The sequence below is a fragment of the Lepisosteus platostomus genome, chromosome 18 (genome assembly GCF_059453375.1).
Source record: "Lepisosteus platostomus isolate fLepPlt1 chromosome 18, fLepPlt1.hap1, whole genome shotgun sequence".
Taxonomy (NCBI): domain Eukaryota; kingdom Metazoa; phylum Chordata; class Actinopteri; order Semionotiformes; family Lepisosteidae; genus Lepisosteus; species Lepisosteus platostomus.
Window position 1 is genome coordinate 10,071,113 of NC_142628.1, and position 16,053 is coordinate 10,087,165.

At 36.2% G+C, this 16,053-nt stretch overlaps 1 protein-coding gene across 6 annotated transcripts in view; it reads right to left on the minus strand.

Moving 5' to 3' along the window:
• elp4 (elongator acetyltransferase complex subunit 4) overlaps nucleotides 1–16,053 on the minus strand; it is a 135,704-nt gene that overhangs the window by 119,168 nt on the left and 483 nt on the right. For all 6 annotated transcript variants that reach the window (XR_015928140.1, XR_015928141.1, XM_088611430.1 and 3 more), the window contains exons 2-5: nucleotides 15,345–15,380; nucleotides 9,072–9,193; nucleotides 5,751–5,882; nucleotides 2,307–2,446 (exon numbers count right to left, since the gene is read on the minus strand). Coding sequence is in view for 4 of the 6 variants with exons in the window: in XM_088611430.1 (XP_088467556.1) it covers nucleotides 2,307–2,446; nucleotides 5,751–5,882; nucleotides 9,072–9,193; nucleotides 15,345–15,380 (430 nt within the window). In the remaining 2 variants the exon portion in view is untranslated. The remainder of the gene's footprint in view (nucleotides 1–2,306; nucleotides 2,447–5,750; nucleotides 5,883–9,071; nucleotides 9,194–15,344; nucleotides 15,381–16,053) is intronic.

The window sequence follows — 16,053 nt, forward strand, 5'->3', positions numbered from 1 at the left end:
ATTTAAACAACAGGGTCCATATCACCTAGCGGGTAATTTATACCAATTACACCATATCATAAAATAGCCCAATTTAATAGTCAGAAAGTCAACATGGGGCATTTTACATGTGTAAGACAAAACAGTTAAAGGATTAATTTTTAGTCAATGAGCTGTCATTTTGTCTCACTGATGAGTTTTCCCTTCAGAGGATATTATAGTTGTCAGAAATGTAGTGCTGTCTATAATTTAGTGAAAGATAAGTCCCTAAAATCCACAAAAGCTTAATGACAATTGCACAGTATTTCTTAAGAGAGATTTCCTTTCTTTATTTATTACTTTGTACAGCATTTCTGCTGCCAAAGATCAAAACCTAATTGAATGGTAATTACATTACTGCTGAATTATAAGTCAAAAGAACTATTTTTTCTCCTTAACAAAGTGCCAGTAATTTTTATTTTTTTACCACTTCAATCTGAAACTGCTAATTGCTAATCAAACTGCCTACGCTACAATTGTAGTAGCTGGACCATCCACATCTCCCAACAAAATGCACACCAGAGCTGTTTATCACACAGTAAGGCCTACAGGCCCAAAGCAGAGATAGCATCGACTGGAACAGCAATACAGTTCTCAATGACACAATTGCAAGATCATGGCACTGTCTGTCCTGTGGCAACGCAAAGGATAGTTGGCAAAGTTTAGCTATCTTACCTGGCCCCAGGACCTAGAGCACCACTTGTGCACTGTTGCATAAGGTATCCTGATGACAGCCCACAGAAAGCATAGCCTAAGAGACAAACTAATGGACTATGGCATTTAGCCTTTGCTCCAAACAAGAGCCTTTTAATGGCTGAGCCATTGGGGAGCTCCTTTTTCAAATGGCCACCATATGCACAATATACTTATAAGATGTTCATGATACATTAGGTAAAAAGTAACCTACACAGCCTTATTTTTGAGCTTTATTTTTTTAGATTTGTCAAGATTTTTGTGATACCCAACTTGTCTGTATGAGTCCACTGTTTTTCACATCTCAGCTTGCAGCTACCAACCCAGACAACCCTACATGGGAGCGTGAGGAAGTGTAGGCGGACTCCTCCAGCTCAGCCCCCTCCGGTCCCTTCGCCTATTAACACATCATAGGCACAGCTCCCCAGCACAGGCTCAGCAGGGGTCGTGTACCCCATGCCGTGGGGCCTGGGAGGTTGCAGGGGTCGACTGGTTGCTGCCAGCCGTGTGAGCCCTGGTCGACTAATCCTGACCCGGCCCATTGTGTGCCACTATCTGGGAAAGCCCAGTCACAGACAGCAAGTGGCAAGAACCAGGCTCGATCTCGCAGTTGCAAAGCTCAGCCGACGTGCATCACATTGGGTGAGCAAGTGGCTTTCTTCATTTTGCCCTACGGAGATCACGAATAAGATAGGTTCAGCATCAGAGTAATGCTTTTTTTTCCCCCCACTAAGAGATGGAAATGGATATAAATTCTTGTATATATGTAAATATAATATTAAGAAAGCGCAGAGGAACTCTCAACACTTCATAATTCTCATTGAAATGGGACATATAATATGATCCTCATTTCTTTTACTGTGGCAATGGAGGAGTTTAAAACATGTTACTTTCTATGACTCATTCAGCACAAGTTAATCTTCCTTTTTACTGCACAAACATTGACTTATGGGTTAGCAACCTATTCTAAAATCCTAATGGCTTGTATATATAAATTGTTAAAAGAGTATTTACTGAAATAAAACTGGGAGCTTCATAAAACTCCCTTCTCTATGCAAAACTGACCAGATTGATTTGTTTGCCATGTAGCTCAAAAGCCTTCCTAATGTAAAGAGCAGGTCCGACCTTTGATCATGAAAGACACGAAAAACCATAAAACCTAAAAGCAAACATCTTTTATTTGCACAAATTCGCAAAGCTTTTAACAAGCCAATTTACGTTCTTGGAAAATTGAAATATATTTTAAACGCAAAAAGCATAAAGTTGTTTTTTTTTCAATCTTTATTAGCAGAGCAGATGCTATAAAACAACAAATTATCCTGTCCATTACTAATCACTCACCGTTTATAGGAAATGTTCCAGCCTCATTTAGAGTCAACCACATGTTCGCATAAAATACAGTTTAAGATTAAATCTAGTTGGACTTAACCTACATGTATTTTCTGGCTTACCATCAGAAAAACTGCGGTAAGACCAGCAAATACATTTTAATAAACCACTACCCAGGAATAATATCTCAATACAGTATTTTATAGGTACTTAATATACATATTGTAAGAGATGCATTTTCTGTAAAATGATGTTGATAACCCTACCTTAGATCTTCAGGGGATTCTAAAGGCAGTTCAGAAGGAAGGAAAAACAAATCACATCTAGCAGCCTGTCTCATCTCTGAGTTCATTGACTTGGACACATCAAAATAGTGGCCAAATCTTGTTGAAGATGCCAGTGTTGTCTGCAAGGAATCACAAAAATATTTCAAGGCTTTTGTGCGCAATGATGGCTGGACAAATAAAGCATACTAAAGAATCAAATAGGTTTTTAATTAACATAGAAAAGACAGCTGCCCACTGCTGCCTTAAGGTTTACAGCTAAATACTGTAAGGGAATCTACACATAGACGTCTAACGTTGCTGCTAATTGCCTAGTAAATAATAACCTCTTCATGGAACTTTTGAAGTTTTTAGGTGCAAAAATAAAGATTACTTTCAAGTATGCATTTAATCTGATAGTTCTTTTTTGCTACATACTGTATGTTTTTTTTACATTTGAGCATGTAAGTTTCATAGCTGTCGTTAGTCCCATTATAGAAAAGGAAAGTGAGGACTTTATACATCAAGATGTTTTGAAAGGTGGCATTCCAAGGAAACTTTACATGTTAATGGGTGTATCTCCAAGACTTCACACTGTTCAAGGTGACTTTAGACAGCTTATAATGGACTTAAAATCTTATATATTATATTTTATTAAATAAACATTTTATTAAAACTAAACTAAGAAGCCTCATAATTTCCATTTCCACCATAAATACAGTCACATACTGATTTTTTGTTTCATGGTGCTATGCAAAATAAAACAGTAAAGGTATGTGGGGTGGGTTACAAACTGTGTACTTCACTGATATATATAGAAATCATTAATGAGAATTGAGTGTTAATGATTAAAATATAAGCATGTATTGTAATACAAGAAGGATATAAAAGAATCATGTTATGACATGACATTATAATAAAAATATTATTTCACAATACTAAACAATAAAGAAAAAATTATATTCTAAAACCAAAATTATTTTTTATGTTTCACAGAATAACTTTCCTGCAGTTAAATGGCAAGCACTGAATTAAAATAATATGAAAAAAAAGACTTTGTTTACTGTTTTAAATAAGATGAGGCTCTTCTTGGCATGATAATCTATACTTAATCTGGATAAGGGATCAGAATGTTTTTTTATTACTGCAATGCCTACCAGAGCTCATCTTTTCATTGTGCACAACACAACCTCCTTAACGTTTTAGAAGGGCCTTGACTAACTGAACTTTGATCTGATGTCTTCATTGAGAAAAACTCCAGGTTGCTGATTTAGGATGCAAATCCTTCGTGAGGCCTATTGGTGTTTTGTAAAGATGGCAAAGAGAAAAAAAAAGAGAAGTTTCCAAGGACCTCTAAGGGAATCCTGGGGGCACACTGGTATCCTTAATCCACATTGCAGTATGGATTAAGGTAGGGGATAACCTTTCTTAATTCAGAAGAAAGAGTATAGCATCTACAAGCTGGGTGGAGACTAGGATTTAGTCATAATAAAACACTGTGCAATAAAAGCGTGGTCTGTGTCAGAGTCCTGTGAACAGGCCTCAATGTACCAAATTCCCAGGCCTAGTGGGGAAGCTTGCAAAAGCCTACCTGAATCAACTAAGCGTGAGTAATCTGCCTTAGTTGAATGGCTGGGGTGAAGCCTTTTCATTCCTTAGAAGTTTAAGAGTTGATAAATTTATTATCAGTGACTATTAGGCTCTGTGCCTGTCACCTCTTCAGTTCTGAAAAGTAAGTCTGGAGGAAAGAAAAGGGAATGAATCTGTCAGCTAGCAGACGGCTTTTTGACTACCTTCTGCTGCTGATGCCTCTAATTGCAATACTAATGTGTTAGAAACCTCAGATTTGAGATGAACCAAAGCAGAAAATTGATTTCATGCTGTGACAGTTTATATATTGCCCCAAGTACACAAATGGCTCATTCAGAAGGAACTGCACCTTCTAATTTTGTTTAGAGATAGCCTTAACCACTTTGTAACCTTGGAGAGAGATTGGTTTATATAACAGCTTTCCTGCAATAAAAAAAGCTTTATTCTATTATTTCACATTCTTATGCAATTTCTGTCTTACATTGTGATGGTAATTAAGTTTTGTTTTAATCCCTGTACTGAATAATAATATAATGAATTCAGATAATGGGCTAAGAAATACAACCTTTTGTTTTTTAAACAGTGTACTTTTAAAAATCTTTTATTAAAAATAGATACGGTGGATGGAAATAAGCCAAATCTGCTTTGTTCTCATGGATTACATCTGCAAAAGCTTCCACAAAGGACTCAGTGATTTGATACAAATTACAAGTGCTTTCCACACACACTTAGCACATGGATAAACAATTTATTAGCTCCATTCAACATTTTTACTTCGAATGCTGTATGAAAACCAAGAAACAGAAAAGGGCGTGGCATGCAACAATACATTATAGTACTTGCTCGTATGCCTGTCCAATTGTACCCAATGAACTGAGATAAACTACCAAAAATAGAGCCAAAAGCTTCAAGCATACTTAATAGTTTTATAGAGTGGCTCATTACAACATTTGCCATGTCATTACCCCTCTGTACAGAGGCCACAGAAACAAACACCTCCCCAAATGTGAACCCTTCTAGCCTGTCTGAGGTCATTAAAGGTCTTCAGATCATTTCGTTTCTTTTCTCTTGCTTTTTCGAAACCATTCATTCTGCAGAAACCATTTCCTTACAATGAATGTTTATGAAGAAGACTTGTCAATCGATCAATGAAATATGAACAAACCTATAAAAAATGATGAAATAAAGAACAGCATTAGAACCTGCCTCTGTTTCTTTAAATAACAGATTGCATCCAAAATATGCTCTTGCTTTTAATTTTGTAAATGACTCACATTTGTGAGACATAAAACTGTCTTTTTGATGCATTGGATCACCATATACTGTGAATCTTCTTCTTAGTACTGCTGTGAAAACACTATTTATCACAATCATAGATGAATGTCCACTACTACTGCCCACTGTGTGTTAAATTGTTTTAATTCAAACAATGCTGTCATCTGAAATTGGTCTTGTTCATTTGTGACAGTGTGTTTAACAACTTAAAGAAGAAAGAACTTAGAATAAAAAAAGGTTCCAAGTCTTTTGATCTTTTTGCCCCCTTCTTAAAAACACACGAAGCAACAAGGGAAATTGCTCCTAAGGTCCACTGCACACTGTATCTGATACACTTAGCATCCACCCTCTGAAAATATATCTATCAAAATGGTTGCACATTGGTGTATTAAAATTGCACCAGAAGTAACAATAGTTCCAGCAGCAATGATGAAGATGTACAATGCTTAATCAGATGTCTTTTTGGGGCAGCAAAAACCACCATGCTCCTGTACTGCTCACAGGTGTTAATATAAAAGTCATTACAGTGTAGTGCCATATGATGTTGTGACACGTAAGACAAAGTGATCCCTGTTCACATACCTGTACTTGTGGAAGGTTCTGATAGCGCCAGGCTATTTTCATAGAGTCTTGGCATTCCGGATCACTCCCTTGCTTTTGCAGGTGTTCCGCATTGGTGTTTGGAACGTCGTCAAGAAGAGGAGCCGGAAGTTCCTGGTAAAAGATACAAGTGAGATTTTACAATACACTTTGAAATAAGTCCTAAAGAAGAAGAAAGTTTGAATAGCGCTGTGATTTACTGTTGCCTCACTACTGGACATCCCTCACACTGTTGTGGAATGTTGCTGTAACTCAAACGGAAAGTCAAGCAAATACAGTTTCTGGTAGAAGATCCACTAGACTACCACAGAGATAAAACTATAAACGTCTTGGCAATTTAACATGTATTAGTGTAAGCTCTTCAACAAGATCTGGCATCAATAATAAAATATTGGAAATAATATACGTTTAACAGAATAAAAAAAAGAGAGAAAATACCAAATTCTGGTTTCTTATAAATAAACCAATTTACCATACAAAAATGAAATCTAGAAGTACAGACAGAACTTGAATAGAAAACAGGATAAACTAATCTGAGTTCAACCATTTCAAAAAACGGAAGTATAAATGCCCTTAGGAGCTTTCCCTTCCATATTCAATAACAAAAACAAGCTATTGTCTTACAAATAACACCTCAAATTAGCCCTGCTACGTTTTGTGACAAGAGCCACCCTCATTATGCTTGATTATGCATAGGCCAATCAGCACTTCCTGCAGATCAGTTTTCTGTCCCAGATCATTAAGATAATTCCTATTTAAACACTCACCTAACTCCCTGGGCTGGCCATTGTTTCAGCTTTTTCTACTTACATAATCAGTGACACACCTGTTGCTGTCACCTTGTACAGCGCAGTCTTCCTTTAACACACATGTCAGCTCTGAGATGGAAATCTCAGTAGGGGATTAACCATTTTACACCAGTCAACTTTAATGTAACAAAGGAGCAAGGTGAACCTGGCACTCCCTCAGGTGCCGCCAGTCTGCTGTAAGTCTTCACTTCTATATTGAAAAGCCCTCATATGGCCGCTCCGCTCACAGCAACACAACTGCACACCTGAACGCAAACTCCCCTTTCCAGTCAGATACCCACGGCTTTTCTTACGCGTACTTACTTCCTGATATACAGTACATGCACACTCATACATTTATTCTCGAACTCACTCCTCCCTCAACACACAGACCCACAAATACACAAGTACTTTACAGAATACATACAAACCCACACTCTTAAAGACACTTTTCACTCAAACACACACACACGAAAGGACACATTTGTGAGTGGACTTCCCTGTTTTCCTCAGATTGAACTGCAGTATTTTATTTATGGTGCTGTTCCTTGCTCTCGCAAGTACTCACAGCGGACAACAACATAAGACTTAACAAAAAGTTAAAAGCTAACTGACTACATTATTACTGAGTTTCAGTTCTGAAATCTCAACAATATCAATGCATTTGGTTCTTGACTCATTAAGCAAAAGGCAGAAATTATCTCTATTACAAAAAATGGCAACAAAAGTGGTTCTGCTGGTACTTTTCTGGAAAAAAATCTGACAAGTCCTGGGACATTTTAGTGACAAGAATTACAACATTTATTAAAAACAACACAAGTAAGTGAACAGATATATAAGCACACAAGATGGAGCAGGAAGGCTATAAATGTCTAAAATCCCACTAATGATACTGTAGCCTAGAAGAGCTTCTCGTGTTAAAGACTTTATGGCTCAGTAATTAAAGTTATTCTGTTTATAGATTTTTATGAAAACATAATCAGAAATAACAGAACTATAGCAGAAATGTTGCCATACAGTGGGAATTCCAAATCTAAACCTTTATGGCTTGCAAAGACAACGGTCAGTCTCCCTTGGGGTAGATATTTTAGTTCACAAAAAGTCTTTTTTTAAAAAAAAAAAGAGACAAGAGGTTAAGTGATGACCTCCCATTGTATCAATCAAAATATTTACAATGGCTCTCCATCTGTCTTCCGATTTGAAGCAGCTTACAGCATTCTGTTTCAAATAAAAAAAATGTTCAAAGAAACATTTTAACAATTCGACCCCACTCACTGTTAGATTCTCCAGGGTGCAATAAACTCCAAGCCCAATCACAGCCCAATATTAATGAGGCTTAACATCACTCCCTTCAAAGTCAGTTTAATTGGCTGTTTATCAGTGGTTAAAGGTTCTGAATACCCCTCCAGTTGGAGTATGATGTCTAATATGTGATCATATGTGTGACTGGGCAATCTCTCTTGATTTCAAGAGTACAGTTTCCACTAGTCTGTGTTTGCAGAATGAAACACATATAGGACTTCTGGATTGTCTTATAGCTTCCTCATATAGGAATGTCTCAGCTTTCTTTAACAGGAAAAAAAAGATAAATGTGGTGCATTAGGTCTAATGTTTCTTTTATTACAAAGTAATGATTTGTGTGGAACTGAAACTGAGTCGGGGGGGGGGGGGGTGGGGGGTATTAAATGCATTATTTTCCTCCTTGTTTTATGAAAGTAACCGAAACAACCTAAGTTGTACATCTGGTGAGAGAAAACACATTGCAGCAAACAATAAACAAGAGTATCCAGCTCATTGTCCTTTGACACAGACTTGGACAATTATCTGGAGCTTCTGTGGAGTTATTTGAAAAAATGTGTGAAACCATTAAAAGTTATTTTGGCATTCTTATTCCAACTATGCTTTTTAAGTTAGAAGGCCAAAAGATATAAAACAAGAACATAATATAAAAACATTTTTTTTAAGTTAACTATAATGCCAAATAGTAAATAATCAAAGACTTACGTCTGGCCACTAAATTGTTTGTTAAAGATCAAATAAATGAGTAGCCGAAATTCTTAAGGTAACTGCCAACTAAAAATACAGTGTACAAAAACATGCACATTGCTATATAGATTTTTAAAGAAATGCAATTTAGCAGTTTGAAATCTTAATGCCTCCTTCATCTTCAAGCCCTGACTACAATAGGAGCAAATGTTTTCAATGTTGATGGATAAATTGCTGGGTGGTAAAATATGATATCTAAGGTAGGTGATGGGTCTTTTTATCTTGTGCTTCTCTCCATCAGTTTCATAGCTGTAAGATAATTATAGTCTGTAAGGCAGTCTTTCTGCACATGGGAGTGTCAGTGGCTTTTGCCATAGTTTCATTTTCCAAATGGTGGAAAATGAAACATTCCAGGACTGTAACTCAAGTGTGATCCATATGAGCCTAAGTAGAAGACTGCTAACAAAATCGTGCATCTTTTACAAGCATTCTGATAACTAAAGAGATATTGCACATGCTTTTTCCATACCTTTAAAATCTCATCCGGGTGGTCTTTGGCAGAAGCTATGAAGAGAGAATGTCCACAGACAACACCTTCTGCTAAGAAATACTTCAGTAACATTCGCGAATAGCTGTCATATTTATCTTCCTCTGTAAAGGAAAAAAAGAAATATTTTAACCAAAAAACAGCAATAGAGAGCCAACTTTACAGGAATCACTTTTGAGCAAGTGAAGTAAAGAAATGACTGCACGTTACATGTGTCACAGACACTCAGAGAAATTGTGTGAAGAATTCAGCATTTAAGGTTTCTTTCCATATGATTAAAAAATTAAAACAGACGCTATTAGAAGAAGCCGTTCATGAAATAATTGCGTGCCTCAGGTTACTTAAAAGGGAAAATTAAGGAGAGAAAGGTCATATTTAAGTAATCAGAAGTCTACCCTCCTTCCCCCAGTTTTTTTTAATACTTATTTTTTGTTGCTGTAATTTTAGTATAAATAAGCTTGTAAAAGTATTGGCTTGTGTCAACTATAATTTATGTGACAAGTTGAAGCCTTATTATTTTATTTACATAACAAATGTCTCCTGTATTTTAAGACAGAGGGTGGCATTGTGGTGCTGTGGTTAGCATTGCTGCCTTGAAGTGCTAGGGCCTGGGGTCAAATGGGGTGCTGTCTGCGTGCAGTTTGTATGTTCATGTGCGTTTCCTCAAGGTGCTACAGTTTACTCCTACAATCCAAAAACATACTTGTAGGTTAACTGGTTTCTGGGAAAACTGGCACTGGTGTGACTGTGTGCATTTGTGTCTGTGTATGCCATGTAACGGACAGACATCCCCTCCAGGGTATATTCTGCCTTGCACCCATTGCTTGCTGGGAATGGCCCCAGCTCTCTCGTGAACCTGTATTGGATACAGCATCAACCTACAGTATACGTACAGACAGTGGCGGATTACTGTTGTGTTACTACATTACCATTGACTTAGGTTTCAAGAAGTGAACGTTAATTTCCCAGGTCCGCATACTGAATGGATAAACAAATTTCTTAAAGAGGATCTACAACAATTGTTGATATGCAATTTGAATAATCATCGGCCTTCAGGGATGACACTGAAAACAGAAGACTCTATGTGATCATTTCAGAGCCAATGAAGATTTGTGCCTCTGATAACCTGGTCAGTTACAGTATTAGTGGATGTTCCTCTTAATACAGTTGACACAAATAAAGTGTACAGTCCATGATTGTAATTGATTTAATGACTGCTAAGTATTACATGAAGAACGATAAGGGATGATAATTCATGACATTGGTTTAACAGTGTTATCTCAAAACAATGAAATAAAAATAAAGATACCATATGGCCATGGTCTGAGAAGTGACTGCCCTGAGACACTAGGGGCAAAAAGCTTTCAGAATATTTATTTCACCACAAAAGGACTTGCAAAATTTCCTTTTAATGGGACAATTCTATAAACTTCCTTGCACAACTACTTAAAGAGACCAAATATACATCTAAACATTCATAGCAATATTATAGTTGCTTTACTTATTACCCAACATAATAAATATGTATGTTTATGATCTACGTAACCTAATTAGGTTAATACAGGTTACATAGGTTACATCATATGTTAAACAAACATTGGAATTTTGTTTTAAGCTTAGGAATAGGATGTTGAATCAAAATGAAATAAAGTGGCTTGGGTTTTACTCAATATTAATTATTCACTAGAACGTGGAGCTTATGGTTTAGTAGGGTCAAAATGGCTGTAGCAAGCCCAGCAAAGCACAATGCTCAATTCCTAAATTCCTAGATGAAATGAGTTGTAATGAATGTATACAGTGTTCACCTGTAATCTTAGCCAGCCAGCTTCAATGTAAAACAGTGATTCCCAATCCAGGCTCTCATGACCCAAATATTTGCTGAGTTTTGTTCCAACTGAGCTCTTGATTATTTAAATGAACCCCAAAGTTCAATTAATAATTTACTAATTGGACCTTTTTAATTTGTTTTCATCACTGAAAGTGAAGTTACTCGACAACATAATCTGTTCAAGAGTGTGGAACAATTAAAAAGGTCTAATTGATAAGGTTACGGGTTCAATTAAAGGTTTAATTAAGCAACTGAAAATCCAGCTGGACTGAAAAGCAGCAGACACTGAGATCTCCAGCCCTGCTATAAGTCCTGTGACCATGGAGTGCTTCTTTGCCAGCTTTAGGGTAAGCAGAGCACCAACAGTAATTACAATGAAAGATGTCTAAAATACCATTATAACTAAACTCTACATACTGTATAATTCCACATACAACTACATTTAACAATTTTGTGTAATGCACAACTCATGCTAAAAGATCTCGTGCAACAGTTTTAGTGCTGTTGACATGTTTCAGGCCTGGTAGGTCTAAAGAAAGCAAATGTTTAAGGGATAATTTTAAAGTCTTACAGCTTTGCTGAAAACATTAAAATGCAAAAGAATGCCTCTGTCCATTGCTCGGGATGTCTACACATCTATAAGGAATTCCACAGCTCTTCAATTTGTCATTTGAAGGTCTCTCCTTTATTGATGGATTTCTAGGTCACCAGCCCTTTGTCGTGTTCAAAGAACCTAAAAGGCACCCAGATGGGGCTTCTCAGATGGTGCCCATTGTATTGAGGTTTCTATAGTGTCTTACAAATGAAATCTGCAGAAAAACCATTAGTCAGACTTGAATTGTTTTAGGTGTGGGCACACATCTCACAGTAATGATGACAGACCCAGGACAGATCAGTCATTTCAACAATTGTGGAGTGGATGCTTTTCCCATAATACTTTACTCATCTTGATATACATCTGCAAATGAACACACTTCAAATAACTTTACAAAAGAAAAAAAAAGCATTCCAGATAAATTTGTGTGAATTATGCACATCAAAACATTTTCTGAGTTCCATACATTTAGAACGTTTTTTAAATCCATTTTCTCCACTGAAACTTAAAACGACTATTCTGACTGACATTCGAAATTTCTAGAGCCACTAGACTGTAAAAAAGGATTTAAGGAGTATGCACATGTTTTTAACCAGTTGGTAACTTTTTTAACTAGTGTTAAACTCATGTAATTTTAAATATCTAGTCAAAAGAAATTAAAAAAATAAAACTGATAACTGTGTTTAGAATTATTTTTTTCTCTAAACAAGTCAAGATAAAGAAATACATAGAAATGAGAAGTGCATTCAAGACCAAGTTGGCAACAAGCAGAACTGGCTTGTTTTTAAACCAAAAACAAGTTAGATGTTATTAAGATCTGTGTACTCTAGAGGCCTACTATCTACTGTAATTCCATTAGTTTTAGGAAGCTTCAGGGTGTAATTTCAGCACGTGTGGTCTTCTCTCAGACAATTCTAAAATGCAGTCCTCTCCAAAACACATTCTCTTTTCATGTACTAGAAGGGTCCGGATAAAAAACAACTCTAACTCTACATAATCAAAACCGATTTGTATTCTTATAAACAGTCAGGCCTGTATACCTGTATCACCCAATCATGGGGAGTGTATGAATTATTTACCCTATCAGAGATCCTCTTTCCAAAGACACTCAGGTATCCCATAGGAACAAAAGCACAGCAACAAAATAATAGCTTAATAGCACCTGTTGGACTATTATATGGTTAAATTACTGAGTATAATGCATATAAAGTACTAAAGATTAACACAATTTGATGCAGTAACTCACCTACAAATAGCAGTCAAGGTTATAGCCTTAGAGGAAATTTCCTATAATTTACTATTTTATAACAGTTATTACAAACAATGCCTGGATTGCACCTGAGGCCTACAATACAGCATCAAATTGGTATGGTGCTACCAATAGTGAGACACAGAATCTACATTTTCAAGCATGAATCACTATAATTCTCATGGCTCTGCTCCTTCAAAATCTAAAAAAAAAATGGTATCAAGTTTGATTAATCATGGTAAATGCAGTGCTTTTGTCAATATTCATAAACTGAAAGGCAATAAAGCACAACAGTTAGTTTAATGCCTCTCAGTGCTGTATTAAAACACTTTATATCCATTTATTGAACCCTAAAAAAATACACTAGCTACACAGCCCTAACAGAATTAAATTTAAACATTTGTAGGTATCTTATCACATTCCAAATATTGAAAACATCTAGTTTCTTTAGGCTAAAGTAGTATCTTTTATGATTTATTAAATGTTCGTAAAACCTACAGATCTTAATATTCATTAATAGATATATCATTTCTGCTCTACAATGTGCTACTGCTATTTAATATACATAAAGTCTTTGGCTTCACAGCAGAAAGTACAGTAGACTCAGTATCTCACTGCCATCAGTTTCTATTATACTAGATTAAATGATTCACATTATAATTCATAACATGGAAGGCTGAGCATTAGTGTATAGTCACCAAGAGCCTCAGATAAATAACACTGATAAATTAAGGTAACAATAGTTATTTTTATGGTACTGTAGGTTACAGCCTCATGAGCACCAAAAGTCTTAAGTGCTTTCAAAACAGGGCCACTGTGCCTGAAAACAAAACACACCTGCGAGGCTTTTTCAAACAATCACAAAATCTCCTCACACCTTGGACAATGATCGCAGGTAAATAAGGATACAAATAAAGAATCAGAATCTACCTGGGTGACAGGCAGCCCCACGTCACACTTTACCACCTGATCGGCTATAATTACTTCACCAGTTAAATTAAGGGGGCCAGTCTGTGCAAGTCCTATGTGGAATGTAACCAGGACACTGAGGTTAATATCTCTATTCTTACAAAGAGTGTCTCCGTACTCTTTATGACCAACTAGTTAGGACCTTGTCTCTAAGGTCTAATGTCTCTTCTGATGAACAGCCACTCCTACAAGGTCTCTTGTCACCATGCTGGGGTCTTGGTTTTTGACATTTCTCGTCCAGAGGGACATGAGCCACCTGCTGGTCACCTACCGATCCACTAACTGCAACGTACTGGTCCACCAACCCTACTCACAGCTCCCCACTATTTAAACTGTTGTGCCTTTCATGTCCTGCAGATGATAATCTATGTTGGTTATCATGTGCAAGACATGAAAGGCATCACTACCTCCTAGTCCAAGATATACACAAAAGTTTTCTGGTTTTGATTTAACCTTTAAGCTCTCAACGTTAATGACTTAACTGAATGTTTCTGTGGCATTGGTTTTGTCTTGAATTGTTCTAAGTGTGAAGTTACTGAGGATTTAAGGGCCTATTACCAGCTTCAAGACTGTGGCTCTCCAGAGCCAAGAAATAAACACATGTAGAAGTTTTGATCTAGTTGGTTTCCCTCAATCCATTCTGGATATCATCTGCATTCTGAGAATTTTTATGTTCAAACCTCGTAAGTTCAGTACATGCTATATCTAAATAATAAAAATATTATTCATATTAATAGAATACTATTTGAAACATGCTATTTATATGAAGCACATTTGTTGAAAGCAGTACGTTTCCTACTCCTTCATTATGAAGCCTTTTGTCATCACAGATTAATAATAGAATAGTTCCATTCATTATATACATCGTCTTTTTTGGTTGAAAAAAGCTCAGGACTAAAATCACAAATGATGTAAAATGAAACAAAACAATGTTTTCTTTGGGGACAAAAAAATGCAGGTGACAACCTCCTGGCCCTGATTCCCATTCAAGATCCAGCACACCGTGGGAGATGTGATTACATCATGCAAATAACACCTGAAACTGCCATTACTTGATTAAATCAACCAGGATAATGCGGGTTGGAAAAAAAAGAGCATTTAATCCTCTAAAGGAACTCATTTGTAGACTGGAAGTAATAGCAATGTAAGGGAATACTGAAGAGAACTAATGGTTTGTAAACTAAGTCAAAAAACAAAGTTAAATTCCTAAAAAAACTTTTCAAGTAGTACCTGACTCCAGCATGAAAACAGAAACAACACTGAGAATATGCTAAGCTTATCAGTGTCATGTGCTCACCTCTTACCTGTTGACAGTCAGTTACCTTGAAATGAAGCATACTAAGTGTTATGGAATTAACCTCTGGAAGGACCACACAATCACTTGACTAGGTCTGGCGGAAATGAATGACTGATTTGACTCTTTAACCCTTTCTCCACATGACTTCTACTGTTTTTTAATAATATGATAAAACTCTTCATGGCTGTTTTGGAAAAAAGTTGAAGTAATAAGGGCTTTCATACTTACTGTACTTGATAATACATTTTTCATTACTATTTTTGTGTATTGTAATCAACATTTGAAAATATTTTTAACACATATAGGAAATTGCTTACCTATCAACAACAGACTTCCAACAGCTAACCCACCTCCTGTTAAAACAAAAGTTAACATTTTTAGCCAACCTTTTTTATATTTTCAAATCACTGTAACATCTGTTCTCCTACCATGAATTACCATTTGTGGAAAAGAAAAACTAAAATGTTTAGTTGTCTGTGTGCATGCATTTTAGTATATAAAACTGGATATTGTCTATGGTAGCTGCATTCAGAAATTTAAAACTCTGAAAAAGCTGTTGCTGGATAACTTAATATTCTGTGTACAGCAGATTTGTTTTTAATCGTCAGATATTATAGCTTGTTTGAAAATGTAGTTAGCTGGCATTAAAACTACATTTTTATTTATACCGTATTTAACAAGATCTGTCCCTTAATTTAGTCAGGGAGGGTGTATTTGAAACTTGGTGATTTAAACGTAAACAGCGAAACCTTGGAAGCGCAAAAAGGTACATTTCTATGCGTTAGGAAGATACTGTTCTACGTGTAGACTAGAAGAAATCTAAAGTTGCCATCTCTTTTAACAGCAAATACGCACATCTAACTACAGGGTGCTTCCTACACTAGTGGCAATTCAGAAATACGAATAGAATCAAGAGAAGACTGGGTTACTAGGTTGCAATATTATGCAGATGGGGGTATTATTTAACTGTATTACGTATAACAGATAATCTGTGGAAAAATGTAGACGTGCGTTACACATTTATAA